Source organism: Octopus sinensis, unplaced genomic scaffold (genome assembly GCF_006345805.1).
Source record: "Octopus sinensis unplaced genomic scaffold, ASM634580v1 Contig12038, whole genome shotgun sequence".
Taxonomy (NCBI): domain Eukaryota; kingdom Metazoa; phylum Mollusca; class Cephalopoda; order Octopoda; family Octopodidae; genus Octopus; species Octopus sinensis.
The window spans coordinates 98,956-113,448 of record NW_021832529.1 but is presented as its reverse complement, the minus strand read 5'-3'; the positions used below and the strand labels follow the sequence as shown (position 1 = coordinate 113,448).

The 14,493-nt window shown below is 36.2% G+C and overlaps 1 protein-coding gene across 5 annotated transcripts in view; it reads right to left on the bottom strand.

Moving 5' to 3' along the window:
• Positions 1-5,743: 5,743 nt before the first annotated feature.
• LOC115229154 (ribonuclease H1-like) overlaps positions 5,744-14,493 on the bottom strand; it is a 45,368-nt gene continuing 36,618 nt past the window's right edge. For 4 of the 5 annotated variants that reach the window (XM_036499126.1, XM_036499124.1, XM_036499127.1 and 1 more), the window contains 5 exons: positions 13,471-13,582; positions 11,307-11,361; positions 10,993-11,077; positions 8,241-8,365; positions 5,744-6,012 (listed from right to left, as the gene is read on the bottom strand). In XM_036499126.1, the coding sequence (XP_036355019.1) occupies positions 5,929-6,012; positions 8,241-8,365; positions 10,993-11,077; positions 11,307-11,361; positions 13,471-13,582 (461 nt within the window). In that variant the 3' untranslated portion in view covers positions 5,744-5,928. The remainder of the gene's footprint in view (positions 6,013-8,240; positions 8,366-10,992; positions 11,078-11,306; positions 11,362-13,470; positions 13,583-14,493) is intronic. The other variant, XM_036499125.1, reaches the window with a different exon arrangement.

The window sequence follows — 14,493 nt, the reverse complement described above, 5'->3', positions numbered from 1 at the left end:
TTAGTTTCAGTTTTATGCAGAAAGTACTTAACCTACTTTGCTAATATATCTAAATGTCACAACTTCCTATCTCTCCATTCTAAATATGAACTCTGACTGACTTTTAATACTAGAGGGATGTGGATTCATAGCAAATAAAATACCTTGTGGTGTTTCAATACAACCTTTTAGATTCTAAGTTTAAATCCCCTGGTGTCAACTTTACCTTCCATTCTTTGGTGTGGTTAAGGAAAATAAAGTTTTTGGTAAGTAATATGGAGGCAATATAATTAACTGTTTCCTCAATCTAAATGTCTGGCCTTGTGCCTATATTGGAAGCAATTATTAGAGGATGATGAATGGGAGAATCTTTAGTGTTGGACAAAATGCTTTGCTGCATTTAGTTAAAGCCGTTTAACGTTTTGCAATTAAATCCCTCTGAGATGAACTTTGCCTATTGTCCTTCCGAGGGTTCATCATCGTTTAACATCCACTTTCCATGCTAGCATGGGTTGGACAGTTTGACTGAGGGCTGGCGAACCAGATGGCTGCACCAGGCTCCAGTCTTGATCTGGCAGAGTTTCTACAGCTGGATGCCCTTCCTAATGCCAACCACTCCAAGAGTGTAGTGGGTGCTTTTACGTGTCAGGCAGTAATGGCAACGACCTCGCTCAAATCTTTTTACATATGTCACCGGCACAGGTGCCAGTAAGGCAATACTGGTAACGATCCTGCTCGAATGGTGCCTTTTACATGCCACCGGCACCGAAGCCAGTTAGCCACTCTGGCAGCGATCACGCTCGGATGGTGCTCTTAGCACCCTACTATCACGGGGCACAAGTGCCAGTAAGGCGACACTGGTAACGATCACACTCGAATGGTGCCTTTTATGTGCCACTGGCACAGAAGCCAGTTAGCTGCTCTGTCAACGATCATGCTCATATGGTGCTCTTTGCACCCCGCTAGCACGGGTGCCTGTCATCGAATTTCACTTTGATTTTGATTGATAAAATAAATTTCTTGTCAAATAATGGGGTTGCTGTAATCAACACTTCTCTAAATTGAAATGACAATTTAGTTACAACAATTTAACTTTTTTCATTGAAATTCAGCCAAGACAGATTTTCCCTTCATCCTTCTGGGACCAATGAATTACTGGAGGAATCAATTGAGTCAATTACACTCCTCCCTAGAAATGTGTTCTTGTATCTGTTTAAAAATAGAATTACACATAAAAGTGGTTGATGACAATATTTAGATATATCTATTTTCTGAGTTCAAATCTCACCGAGACTCTTTCAGCCTTGCAGGTTGAAAAAATAGTCACCAGGTCATATATTGCATCCCATTTCCTTGGCTTTGTGCCAAGATACATACCAGTAATACACTGAATTTGGTACACCATCTTACACAACGCCCTACATCTAGTTGAAAGATATTTTTATGTTGACATAGTTTGGAGAGAAGTCCAGCTTTGTGACAAACAAGAATTATCAAATATTTGCTCCCATCCCCTATCTTTTGTAATATTTAAGTTCTAAATAGGTACAACACTGACTTTCCGGACTCTGATGGTCCAGAACCTCTTGTAATCCACTCTGCTTTATGAACAGGAACTTCAAATTCTCACAGTTGCCAGACTAGCTTACTTGGTAGCTCTATATTTCATTTAATTAAGTAAATTTAATATTTGTTTAATATAGAGGTGACCACCCCTGGTTTGGAAAAATCAGTCATCTGAAAGTTTTCAGAAAATCAATGTTGTACCTGTAATAATAAAATCAAGCTACAATGCTTCATATAAGTAAATAAATACTAATGTCTTTTAACTGTTTTTGTCCCCCAAAAATTTCATAAGGGAATGAGATGTGATATACATGCTTTTCTCATAGATATTATTAATGTTAGTCAGAAACATAACCAAGATTGTGGATAGGAACTCCTTTGGTTTCTAAGTATATTTGACTGAGAATATAATTAAATGAAACATCTAACATGACCAATACAATACTGACCAGAATAGCCAAAATCAGAGATTTCATACTGTCCAAACAAAGTTTCTTTACCAACTGTAAATAAAATATGTAAATTATTATTTTAAAGAAATGAATCTGATTTATTGTTTCAATCTAAAAACAAAAAATTTTCCTTTTTGATTTTAGTTTTGTTACCAAACTTTTCCTTAAATAAAACTGACCATCTTATTTGACCACTTCCGGCTGTAGTTCTTATAAAGGATCTTTAGCACATGTTTTCTTAGACTTTTACGCCACTTGATTCACTGTTGTTTTGCAATATGCATAGCTAAGAATTTTTCTCTCATTTTCTCAATTGCCTCATTCATTCATTCACTCATGTAACCCGTAATACCAACATGTACTATCATGTTTATATTACATGTTTGATTCTTCAAATAACCTTCAAACTGTAATTCCCTAAAATCTTAGTTCTCTGTCACTGTTTCATAATGTTTTCGACATTGTTCTCTAAAATTTGTATGCATTCTTGTTTTACTTATGTCTCTCAATATAGTCATGTCTCTCTCCCCAACAATAGTAAATTGGCCATTGCTTGTCTGCAGTGCCCCCACCACCTATACTGGAAACCCCTACAGGGCTCTGCCTTGCTTCTGAACCAGAAGACTTACATACCTTCTTCCCTCCTTCCAACAAAACTGCATGCACCAAAGGGTGATATGTTACTTAGGAAATTATTAGTAAATTAACATGCCACCTACCTCTTTCTCCCTATATATAACGGAATAACCATGGCAGATCATTTATTTAATTAATTTATACATTGACCTATTTATATTTGCGGCAGTAATGCTTATATTTACAACGCTACTCACTACCAATAGGGACAACAATTTTAACATGTTTGAATGATGGTAGGTTAAAGCGAGACGAACCGATGTGACATTTCGGTTGCCAAACAATCACTGAAACTTTCTTTTCAGGTGCCCAATACCATCTCTCCTGCCCATGTAACCTCCAGTGTCCCTTACCCAGTTCTCAGGGTTGGCACTGTGAATATAGGCACATTGAAAAGTAGATCTTGCAAGATTGTTGAGCTGCTTGAATGGAGGCATGTTGTTGTATGCTGCATTCAGGAGGTAAGGTGGGGAGGAGCTTCAGCCATGTTCCTCACAGGCAAGACGTGTAGGTATACTTCTTGCAGAGAAATGGGTAGATAAGGTCATAGAAGTAGTCAGAGTGAGCAATAGAGTGCTTAAGCTTGGGCTAGTCTTGCAGAATAGCATAGCATCAATTATCTCTGTCTATACCCTACAAGCAAGCCTACTAAATGAACAGAAGGACTATTTTTATGATATTCTCCTGCAGGCTACCTCCAAGACAAATGACAAGAATCTCATCTTTGTGGCTGGGTATTTCAATGAGCATATCAAACGGCAGCCCGGTATTTTCCATGATGTACATGGGGGCCATGGAATTGGAGGGAACAGGGTTACTGGTGTTCTGTAATGCAAATAACCTATTGATCTGCAACACTAACTTCAAGAAGCTGACCAGCCAGCTGATAACCTACCAATCAGGTGGCTACGCTAGCCAGATTGATTACATTCTCACCAAGCAGCAGGATGCATTGTTGCTCTTAAATACAGAGTGTTTCGGATTTCAAGACAGTTTATGAGAGAAATCGTGATGTCATAGGAGATAAATGTGTCTGCATGGATGATGGTGCACTTGTATTTAATGATTATGCAAAGAAAGAGGCTTCAAAATGTTATTATGAAAGACTGCTGAATGTGGAGAATGAATGGGAGGAGAAACTTGTCAACGCCACTGTGAGGCCCACCTCATCCCAGGTCTTTCAAAGGCTTTCTCTATGTCAATAAAAGCCAGGTACAGAGATTTATCTTTGGCTGGGTATTTCTCCCGCAGTTGTCTTACCAGAAATATAGCATTAGTGGTGCTTTTTCCTGGCACAAACCCAAACTGCATCTCATCTAAACTGACCCTCTCCGTGACTTTCATTACCTGATCCAACAACTTAATACCTCTATTATTATTCGTATCTAATACATCATCACCTTTACTTTTGTAGCAGTTGACTATGGTGCTGCTCCTCTTTCATGTGTCACCTGATTGACTATACGGGTGACTAGACTATAGCCAACACTGCTAGATATTTTAAGCATCTCTGTGGTGATTCCTGATGGGCTAGAAGCTTTCCCTGTCTTCATACCCTTAATTGCTTTATCTACCAAGGTAAACAATGCATCCTGTAGCTCAAGTTTCATTGGCAGCAACATGTTAATACTAATGGAATAAAAATACCTTACTTAAAAAAAGAAAAAAACAAGAGTTGGTGACAGGAAGGATATCATTTTACTATAATGGGCGTTATATCCATCTGTCTCTGCCCTCTTCATGGTCAAAGAGCTGGACCAGTGTTTTTCAGGATTATGAAGGAGGAAATCAGGGAAGTTTTTAGTGAAAAAAACATGAAAAATTACGATTATTATTGGATATTGAAGGTAATGGTTCATTTCAGTTCACAGGCGTAAATAATAATTACAGGGGAGATAACTAATAAAAGAAGTAAGTCAACTTCTTATAATGAGTGTTATGTCCTTCTGCCTGTTCCCTATTCATGGTCAAATGGCTGGATTACAAAGGAGGTAAATAGGGAAAAATGTGAAGAAGTATGATTATTTATTGTATATCGAGTTTTGTATCAATAAATCACCTTTGATTTTTTTTTTTTTAAATTCCTGTGACGAGGATTAACTCTGGATTCCCCTCACTATATAGTTCATGAATTTTGAGGGTTTAGACTTGCGATACTATCCCTTTATTTCCCATCGTAGATGGGCAGATACCTAAAGATTCTACTTGTGCATGCATTCACAGCAAACAAGGCACAAGGCCAGACTTTAGATCGTGTAGGAGTATTTTTACCTGTTCTGATGTTTACACACAGCCAGTTATATGTCGCCATGAGTAGAGAAAAGGACTCCAGTAATTTGAAAATTAGTGTCGACCAAAGAGAAAATATCGTCTACAAAGAAGTTTTGTAATCATATTGATATTATCGAAAGGAATATGATTCACAATTTAAATAAGGAAATTTGTGAACTTTGAATGTTTAAGACTATAAGCCTGCATAAAATAGCGTAAACAACTAAAATAAAAGTATATCTAAATAACATTTTTTTTCTTAATACTTTTTGTGTAGTGATTGAAGGAAGGTCTGGCTTTTGTTAGGTGTGGTCCCCATAACCATTCAGGATACAGGGGCTAGGAGCTTATTTCAGTTCGGGAGTGAATTGTCATCACGTCACTTAGTCGCAAACATGTCATGTAGCTGCAATAGAATGCTGCATCACCAACAATAATGTGATTTCTTTAAGACATCACCCAATAATCTATCAAGTCCATTTATACATTTCTCAATACATACTGCTCTTGTGACCGCCCTCCCTCATTTTATGTCCCCATCATAGATGGGTAGATTTGCTAGTGTTGTAGTCTTGTCCAACCTATGTCTGTCTGAAAAATGGGATATAAAAATAATGATGATACACAGACATAAAAACTAATTTTGGTTAGAAAAGAGAAACAGACCCACAGAAAGTATCAGAATAGCACATTGTTTGCCAGATGACTGGCTAATCACTTTTTCTTTGTAACTGGAGTCTTTATATTTTCTCTGCTATTTTATTGTAAACATATTTCAATTATGCCACTTTTATCATAATTATTTGACGCACCAACAAGAAATAACCACATGAACTAAATTATGAATGCATATATCTTTTATTGTAGAAATACTACTATATATCTTTGTGAGAGGATGTTTGGAAAGTATTATTGTAAGATTATGCTTATCACTATATCTGTGCAAGAGAGAGAGACTGTGTTTGTGTGTGTGTGACTTTATGATTTATTTGTTGACATTCCAATTAACAACATGCAGGAAAATCTACTCAGGTAGAGGAAGTTTTGCTCCTTTATTGGCCAATTTGTCAGCAGCTTCGTTTCCAGCACAACATTTATCCACATGGACCTAGGAAATAGAAATAATATACAATCAAAATAATTTTTATATTTATTTGTTGATGTAAAGAGGAGGAGGCTATCCACAGCCTATCTATTTTTATTCTCCTATGCGGAGACTGAGAATAGAAATTAGAGAAACTCTCATTAAACTATAAAATTAAATAAAATAATAATTTTAAAAATCTCTAAACATTATTAGTACCAATTTGAAACATGCATATTGTATTCCCAGGCCTACAATAATCATTTCCAACTCCCTCCCTTCCCTGAATAACATCCCATTGGAATTCCCTTCCTGCCCTAGTTCTTTCTGTAGCAATCAACTTGAAGCAGCCAACTTAACCACTCTTAGAGGGCCTACATGGGCCATGAACACAATTCATATTGATAATTCTTTCTAATTTTCGCACAAGGCCAACACTTTTCTTTCTTTTAATAATAATTCTAATTACAATAAACCAGTCCCACTGGTTTGTTATTAAGTACTGACCATTCCTTGGTTAATCAAGTTACAAATTATACTAATATTTCTCTCAAAAGAGTTAAGTAGGTATCTTGCCTTTTCTGTTTCAAATTCATGTCTAAAATTTTAAGCATTGATTCATTCATAAAATAGTGTTTTTTTAAATTAAAAACAACCATTCAAATACACTATTTTCTTTAAAACCCCTTTCTTCTAAGTGCTAGGCAATATATAATAACAACTGTTTATGACTATTTTCATTGGTTATTAAAGAAAAGTTTCTTGTTTCTTTGAATAATAGAAAGTTATTACTAACATTTTTAGACATGAAAAATTTTCTAGGCATCTACTCAAATTTTTGATGAGAGATTAAAATGACATTTAATTCTTCTAGAGTTCTTTGACAATCTGTCAATGAGAATAGATCATCTGGAACATTGTAATTCTTTGTGCTAGTTCATTCAGTAGTTGAAACAAACTTAAGAGAGTTAAGGATGTGTGTGGCAGGGGTGTACATATGCATACTTGCTTTTCTCCTCCCTCATTCAAATTTTATTCTTTTCTGTGCCAGCTATTTCTCATCTATTTCCAGTTCATCTGTTGTTCAGACTACATTCTATATTCCACCTTCACACACTGAAAAGTATTATTTGGTTGATAACCAGATGAGAAGAGGAGAGAGTGGAAGCAAAAAGACTTCCAGTTACTGTGGCTCTAAGTCTCCCTGCTAAGTTTCTTTATAGCCACTACTTTTCTTCAAACCTCTCCAACATCAACAGTAGTTCAACTACCAATTATTTTACACTGATGACATCTTGCCTCACCTTTCTTTGTACTTATTCTCATCACATTTCTTTCCTCTCTCACTCCTCCTACACCAATGCAGCTACTGTTGAGGATGAGCAGTTTTCCATCCCTAAATTTTGCACTAATTTGTGTTGTCACCTGCCCAAATCCATAAAATTAAATATTAAAAAATTATTGATCTATTTCTCACCTCAAAGCTTTTACTTCATTATCAGAGAAAAGGGAGGAGAGAGCATCTAAGTAGTAACAACTTGCTAGAAAAAGCCAAATTTCTCTTAAATCACACCCTGCTGTCTTGGAATAGGACATACTTCAGAAAAGATGCATGGCCTTGGCTAGAATACCTTTGATCATAAGTCTGTTCAATTAGGGTTAAAACAACAACATTTTTAGAGTTGCACCTCACAGAATGCTCCAACTTACAGCTAATCAAAGCACAACAACCCTTGCCAGTTCTCTGGTACCTCAACTCACTGGTTGACACTCTACCAGTTCTACACTGATGACCCTTCACAACACATGTTTCACCTCTGACTCATCAGACAGTTAAATGTGGGACTGAAACCATTCTCCTAGATATGTCCTTCCACACTGCTCACACAACCAAACCTAACAGTCTGCAACATATGGAAGAAACCCCTCATACCATCATCAACTTCTACTATATCATCAAGATGATCAGTAGGAAAGGTGAAAAGCACACAGACTGAAAAATTTTTTCTCCTCCAAAATTACAGTCAGATTTTCTAATCTCTTACCAAAATCTTTGCAAACCTTGATAAGTAATCTTAACCTCTTCTAATTAGACCACAATGGAAAAAAAAAACAAAGCACACAATCAAACATGTTTTCTCTCTCTCTCTCTCTCTCTCTCACACACACACACAGAATAAAATCCTTCAGTTGGTTTAGATGTCATGATAGAGTTTTCTTTTAGCTTCCCAGTTCGTCCTGCTTAAACTTACCCATTTAACATTGATTCCCTCCAATTTCTTATCCAATTCCTGCAGTTCTTCTTTGTTTATCACTTCTTTTCCATTTGATTTCATCCAGTTATTCTTTTTCCAACCCTCCAACCATTTAGTTATACCTGGTGTGAGGGAGAGAAGGAACAGATTTAACATTATTGTCTTAGGCCTAACTTTTTGGTGTTACATTTAAAATCCCACCCAGCGTAACACTACCCTCTGGTCACTAATGGCCTCTAACTTATTCTGTTGCAAGTATTTGTGTTAATCTCTTGGTTCCTTTTAATTTAAATTTATTGCAAGCTCTGAAGTGTTGATGCTCAGGTTAAGGCCCCACTTCTCTCATGATTAAGATACACAAATACACAAAGTAATTATCATGGAAGTCAATAATGACAGCAAACACCAGAGAAACCACCATCATCATAATTTAACATCCATTTTTCCATACTTGCATGGATCAGACTGAAATAGTTAAGGCAGATTTTCTACAGCCAGATGTATTTCCTATTGTCAACCCTCACTTTGTTTCTAATTTTACCTTGTGCTTATTCTTAGTGCAAGTTTTGAAGAGTACAGTGCAATTTTAACAGTTATTTTGTCAAAGCTGTTATGGAAATGACAAAGGAGCATATTCGGTATATTATGCTTTATAAGTTCAATAAAGGCAACAAAGCAACAGAAATTGCAAGGTATATTAATGCAGTATATGGGGTTCAGAAATAAGCATAAGCCAGTATCAACAGTGGTTCCAGAAATTCCGAGCCAGAAACTACAGCCTAGAAGACGAGCCTCATTCTGGAAGATCTGTAGAGCCCAACAAGGACATCCTGCAAACCCTGGTGGAACAAAATCCCATTGTAACTGTTGAGGAACTAGCAGAGAAACTTGGATTTGGTCATTCAACCATTCATCAACACCTGTGTGCCATTAGAAAAGTCAGCAAATTGGGTCAATGGGTCCCCCACAAACTTCCTGAGTCTAATTGCGCGCAGAGAGTGAATGGGTGTTCTTCTTTGCTGTTACATCTCACAAATGAACTTTTTTGGACCAAGTAGTGACTGGTGACAAGAAATGGGTTCTCTATAAACATGTCAAGCACTGAAGACAGTGGGTAGGAAAAGGAGAAACACTGGCACCACATAATGTGTTGTTATCTGTATGGTGGGATATGAAAGGTTTAGTCCACATTGAACTTTTAAACCCAAACCAAACAGTAACAAAGGAGATCTACTGTGAGCAGCTTGAGCAACTTAAGTCAGCACTAAAAGAAAAACAACTATTTTTGGTTTCAAGACGAAAGGTGTTCTTCCATCAGAATAATGCTCAGCCACATATAGCAAGGATGACATTCCAAAGGCTTGAGCAGTTTGAATGGGAAACCATATTCACCGGACATTGCCCCATCTGATTATCATTTATTCTGCAGTCTTCAAAATTATTTGGGCTAAAAAATAGGAATTCTGCAGATGAGGTCAGAACTGTACTGGAGGAGTATTTTTCGTCACAGACAAGTGAATTTTGGAAGAGGGGCAAGTGTACCAGATATATGGAAGAGCATTGTAGAAAATGAAGGAGAGTATATTTTAGACTGGAAAAGAATTTTGTTTATCTTAATTTTGAAAAATGAAAGAAGTACAAAAAACCACATTATTTATGGCATGACCCAATAGTTCCAAGATATGTATGGTTAATAAAATAACACCTGTGACATGAGAGATGTGGGTGTGGCTATCATCATTATCATCATCATTTAATGTCTGTTTACCATGCTGGCATGGGTTCGATGGTTTGACTGGAAGTAGCATGCTGGAAAGCTGCACCAGATTCCAGTCTGATTTGGCATGGTTTTTACAGGTGGATGCCCTTTCTAATACCAACCACTCCGAAAGTGTAATGGGTGCTTTTTTATGTGCCACTGGCATGGGCACCTTTTACATGACACCAGTAACAGCCATGACTACGATTTCACAGGTGCCATTCACATGACACTGGCAATGGTCGTGACTATGGTGTCACTTGGTTCAATGAGTCTCCCCATGCACAGCTATACAAACAGAAATAACAATATTATGATGAATGAGAAGTAGATAAACAAACTGAAAAATAAAAACAAAAGTATTCCACATAAATATTACCTGTAACAGATTTACTTGTACAAATATTTTGTGAAGAGCAAAGATAAGTGTAGCTCCAGCTGTTATTTGCTACAATGAAGCTGACCAATAAACAATATAAACATCTGTAGTAAGTCCTGCCAATTTGTTCCTGGAAGACTACATGTAAAAAGCCCTGCTGCTAAAGGTGAATATTGTAAAAGAGGTATTCTGGAAATACCTAATCCCCAGGCCAATGAGGGAGGCTCTATAATTACTTAACATGCTAGAAATAGCAATCTGATCTCCCTCAAATCACTCCCTACCATCTTAAAAATGGATAGACACATTGGATAAATGTAGTTCTAGATACATTTAAGAAATAAAAAAACAAAACAAAACAGGATAGTCTGCTTTGTTCAATCAGCATCGATCTGGTGCTAAAATAATATGCACAATTTTCTTCTTCAACCTTAACATATAGTAATTTTGCAATAGGATGCAGTCACACACAACACTAAGAGATCCTCTGGACATTCACTGATAGAAGTAAAATACTTGGGTTCCAAATGAAAGAAGTTAGGGAATAACATCCACAAACACTAAATAGGTTAAGGATTAGTTGATTCATAGGAGAAACAAACATAACTTACTGTTCATTATGAACTCACTACTAGTGTTGATAGTAAGGTTTGAAATATTTTTGGCCTTTGCTTGTTCAACAGCTCTAATGGCAGCCTGCAAACAAAATAATTTCATTTTAGAAAAAGACTAAACAAAAACAAAAAAACATCTCTAGATGCTTAAATATAAAGGTTGAAGTTACAATAGCAAGAAGGGGGAAGAGTTTTTGTGCCTTCAGATGAAGTCACCCCCACTCCACACACAAGGTGTCAATTAATGAGGAGCTTCCCAACAAATAATTCTCTCAGTATTTTCACTTGAAAACTTAAATAGAATAGCTTACATATAATACAGCGCGATTGTTTGTTTGTTTGCCACCAAGTCTTTCACTTGTGTTCCTGTAAAAACAGAGCATGCTAGACTTAGTAATTCTGCTGACTAATAAAAATTACACTGCTTTTCATCATATGAAGCAATAAACCAACATACATCTTCAAATACAATCATATACATACACAAAGCAACATACACCATCATATATACTCACCTACAGACATACACACAATCCGACATATATCATCATACACACACACACACTATACACCATCGTGCACATTCAAAGTAAAAAAATTGTGATAAGTAGATAGCTGGTAAGTAGATAGACAGACAGACTGATCTTTTAGAAGAAGTAGCTTATTGCAATATTGGAAGGAAAAAAATAAGAATCTCCATTCTTTCAGTCTGTCAAGTCTTTCATTCCCTATACAATGATACACTACACACATACACATTCTTATGAATATAACTGTATTCATTGTGTAACTCTTTCTCAGTATGTGTGAATGTATGTACACAGATAAACACAAATTTCTCTATGTGATTGTTAGAAACATTTAGTTAAATAAAGCTAATGCTTTTGAAAATAAAACATTTCATGCTTTCTATCGTCATATCTCCAATTGACTAAATATCTTTAATGATTTTGTTGATAAATGAGTTTCTGTATAAACATACATATGTATACAGACAGATAGATAATATTGTGTCATATTCATACATACATACATACATATATATATATATATATATATATATATATATATATATATATATACCTGTGTGAATGTGTATACACATGTCATTATACAGAGAAAGACAAACAGAGAGAGAGAGGGGGAAAGAAAGAGATATGTGAACAGAATAGCGATTCATATTTTTATGTTAAAAATAGTGCTGAGAAATATATGTGTGTCTGTACATACATGGACTCTCAATGAAACACCTGCACAGATGATGCTTATAGAGATCAAAAGTTTGTACTGCACATTAGGTCACTCCCTCCATCAAATTGACACTGTTTGTACAGATGGATGATGTGTCATACATCAGATGTCAAAGTGATTGCAGAGCAACGTGAGACAAAATGTTTTACTCAAGAACACAACAAGCAGCCCAGTCCAGGAAATGATCTCACATTCACAAGTTCAACACTAACTACTAGGCCTCCCCGCCAATCTGTGTTCATACAAATATACATGCAGAGAGGGGTGAGTAAAGCGAACTGGAAGACAGGTTTCACAAAAATGATACGACTGATACACATTTACAGACATACAAATATACACATTTACACACACTATATACACACATTCATACACAAAAAGAGTATATACAATGTTCACACCCTGAAACGCCTATCAATATACAAACCAACATTTTAACAAACTTCAATACATAAAGTAAAGACTTACCAGTTAATTTGTGATGGAGAGTATGAGGGGTGAGGGATATTTATTATGACAAAGATATACATGAATCAAAGGAGTAAATTAGGTGCCATTATCTTAATATGACCACCATACTGCAACTCAGTCCAGGCAATGTTGTTCCTGACACTGACAAAATCTTCAACTGAGCAAACAAAGGAATCTATATGTGATGGATGGACCACACATTACCTGAGGGGGAAATTTGAAACCAGCCACTGATGTAACCTAAAAAAACCCCATATAAAACTAAGTTCAACCCTTAAGTCCAAAAGAGTAATTTAATGTGACATAACTATAAATTTGTAAAATCGGAGACTCCTTATTTTCCTCAACACAGATGTACCCCAACAGATGCTTTTTCACTTGCAATTCCTCCTTGATGCCAAAGAAATTATTCCCCCTCATCCTTGTTGTTTCTACCCACTCAATCTCCTAGGAAAATCTGCTAAGTTTCTTCCCATCATATCACAGCCTTACTGTTTTACATAAAAGATAAACTATATAAAGTAGTCCTAAATATACAAAAGACAGATAGGTTATGGCTTATAGAAACATTACTAAGCGATATATTGAAACAATTCAAATCTATAAAGGCACAATAATCCTTCTGTTCCCAAAGAATAAATAGAAATGGGGGACCACATTCTATATTTCTAGCTCTATCCCCATCCATCCCATGTTGTTATGTGACTATTAGTCAAGCGCTAACAAGAAACAAAACAACAACAAAAAACTTACTTTTCTCTTTCTCCCCAGTAGACACCAAGTCCAGCTGAGGCATCAGGTTTACCATTGTTGAGACAGCTGCCAGCAATGAAAACATCTTTATCATCATCAGCCAATTTTTTCCCTGTAAATAAAAAATTTGCATAAATTATATATAAAAATATATTGCAGCTTGGCTCTTTATAGAAATTATAAAAAATATATTGTTGCCTGGCTCTTTATATAAATCATCTATGAACTGGCTAGAAATTATGGAGAGTGTAATCTCTAGGGAGAATATTTAGGGTGAGACAAATGAGTGAATGTAATTGTTAAGCTGTTTCTTTTTTATCAATTTTACTGTGAGGAAGGGCTCTACGAATATCTGACAAATCTTCCAAAACCAATGAGATCAATGTGGTTTATGTTTATATACAACTTCAGGAAAAGAAGAGTAGCAAGTAGATTTCAAAAGACTGATGTCCTGGTGAAGTAGGCTTGGGCATAGTAGTTAGACAGAATATGGCAGAGGAGAGTAAGATAGAGATGAGAGAAATTGGCTTGAGACCAGCCAGCTCCAAAGAGCAGAAACCACAGCATCAGTGGTAGAAAAGGCAGAGTGAAGGAATAGCATGTTTGTGACCCAGAGGCTGAGAAGCGTTGGTGAGAGACTATACCAATGATTTTAATTTTGGCACAAGGCCAACATTTTTGAGGGGAGCAGGTTAGTCAAAACCATTGACCTTAAACTTACTTGATTGGTGAGTTCAAGGTCAACTCTGAAAGGATGAAAGACAAAGTTGGCATTGGCAGAATTTGAACTCAGGACATAAAGAGCCAGAGCAAACACATGTGAGAAATTTTCTTGATGCTCTACTGATTCTACCAATCCCTAATAATAATAATTGTTTCTAGTATAGGCACAAAACCTGCCTTGTAACTGACAAGTACATTATTTTATTAACCATGGAGAGGTGAATGGCAAAGTAGATCTTGGTAGGGATTGCAATAATAATAATGATGATGATGATGATGAGTATGGATTCAAAGACACAG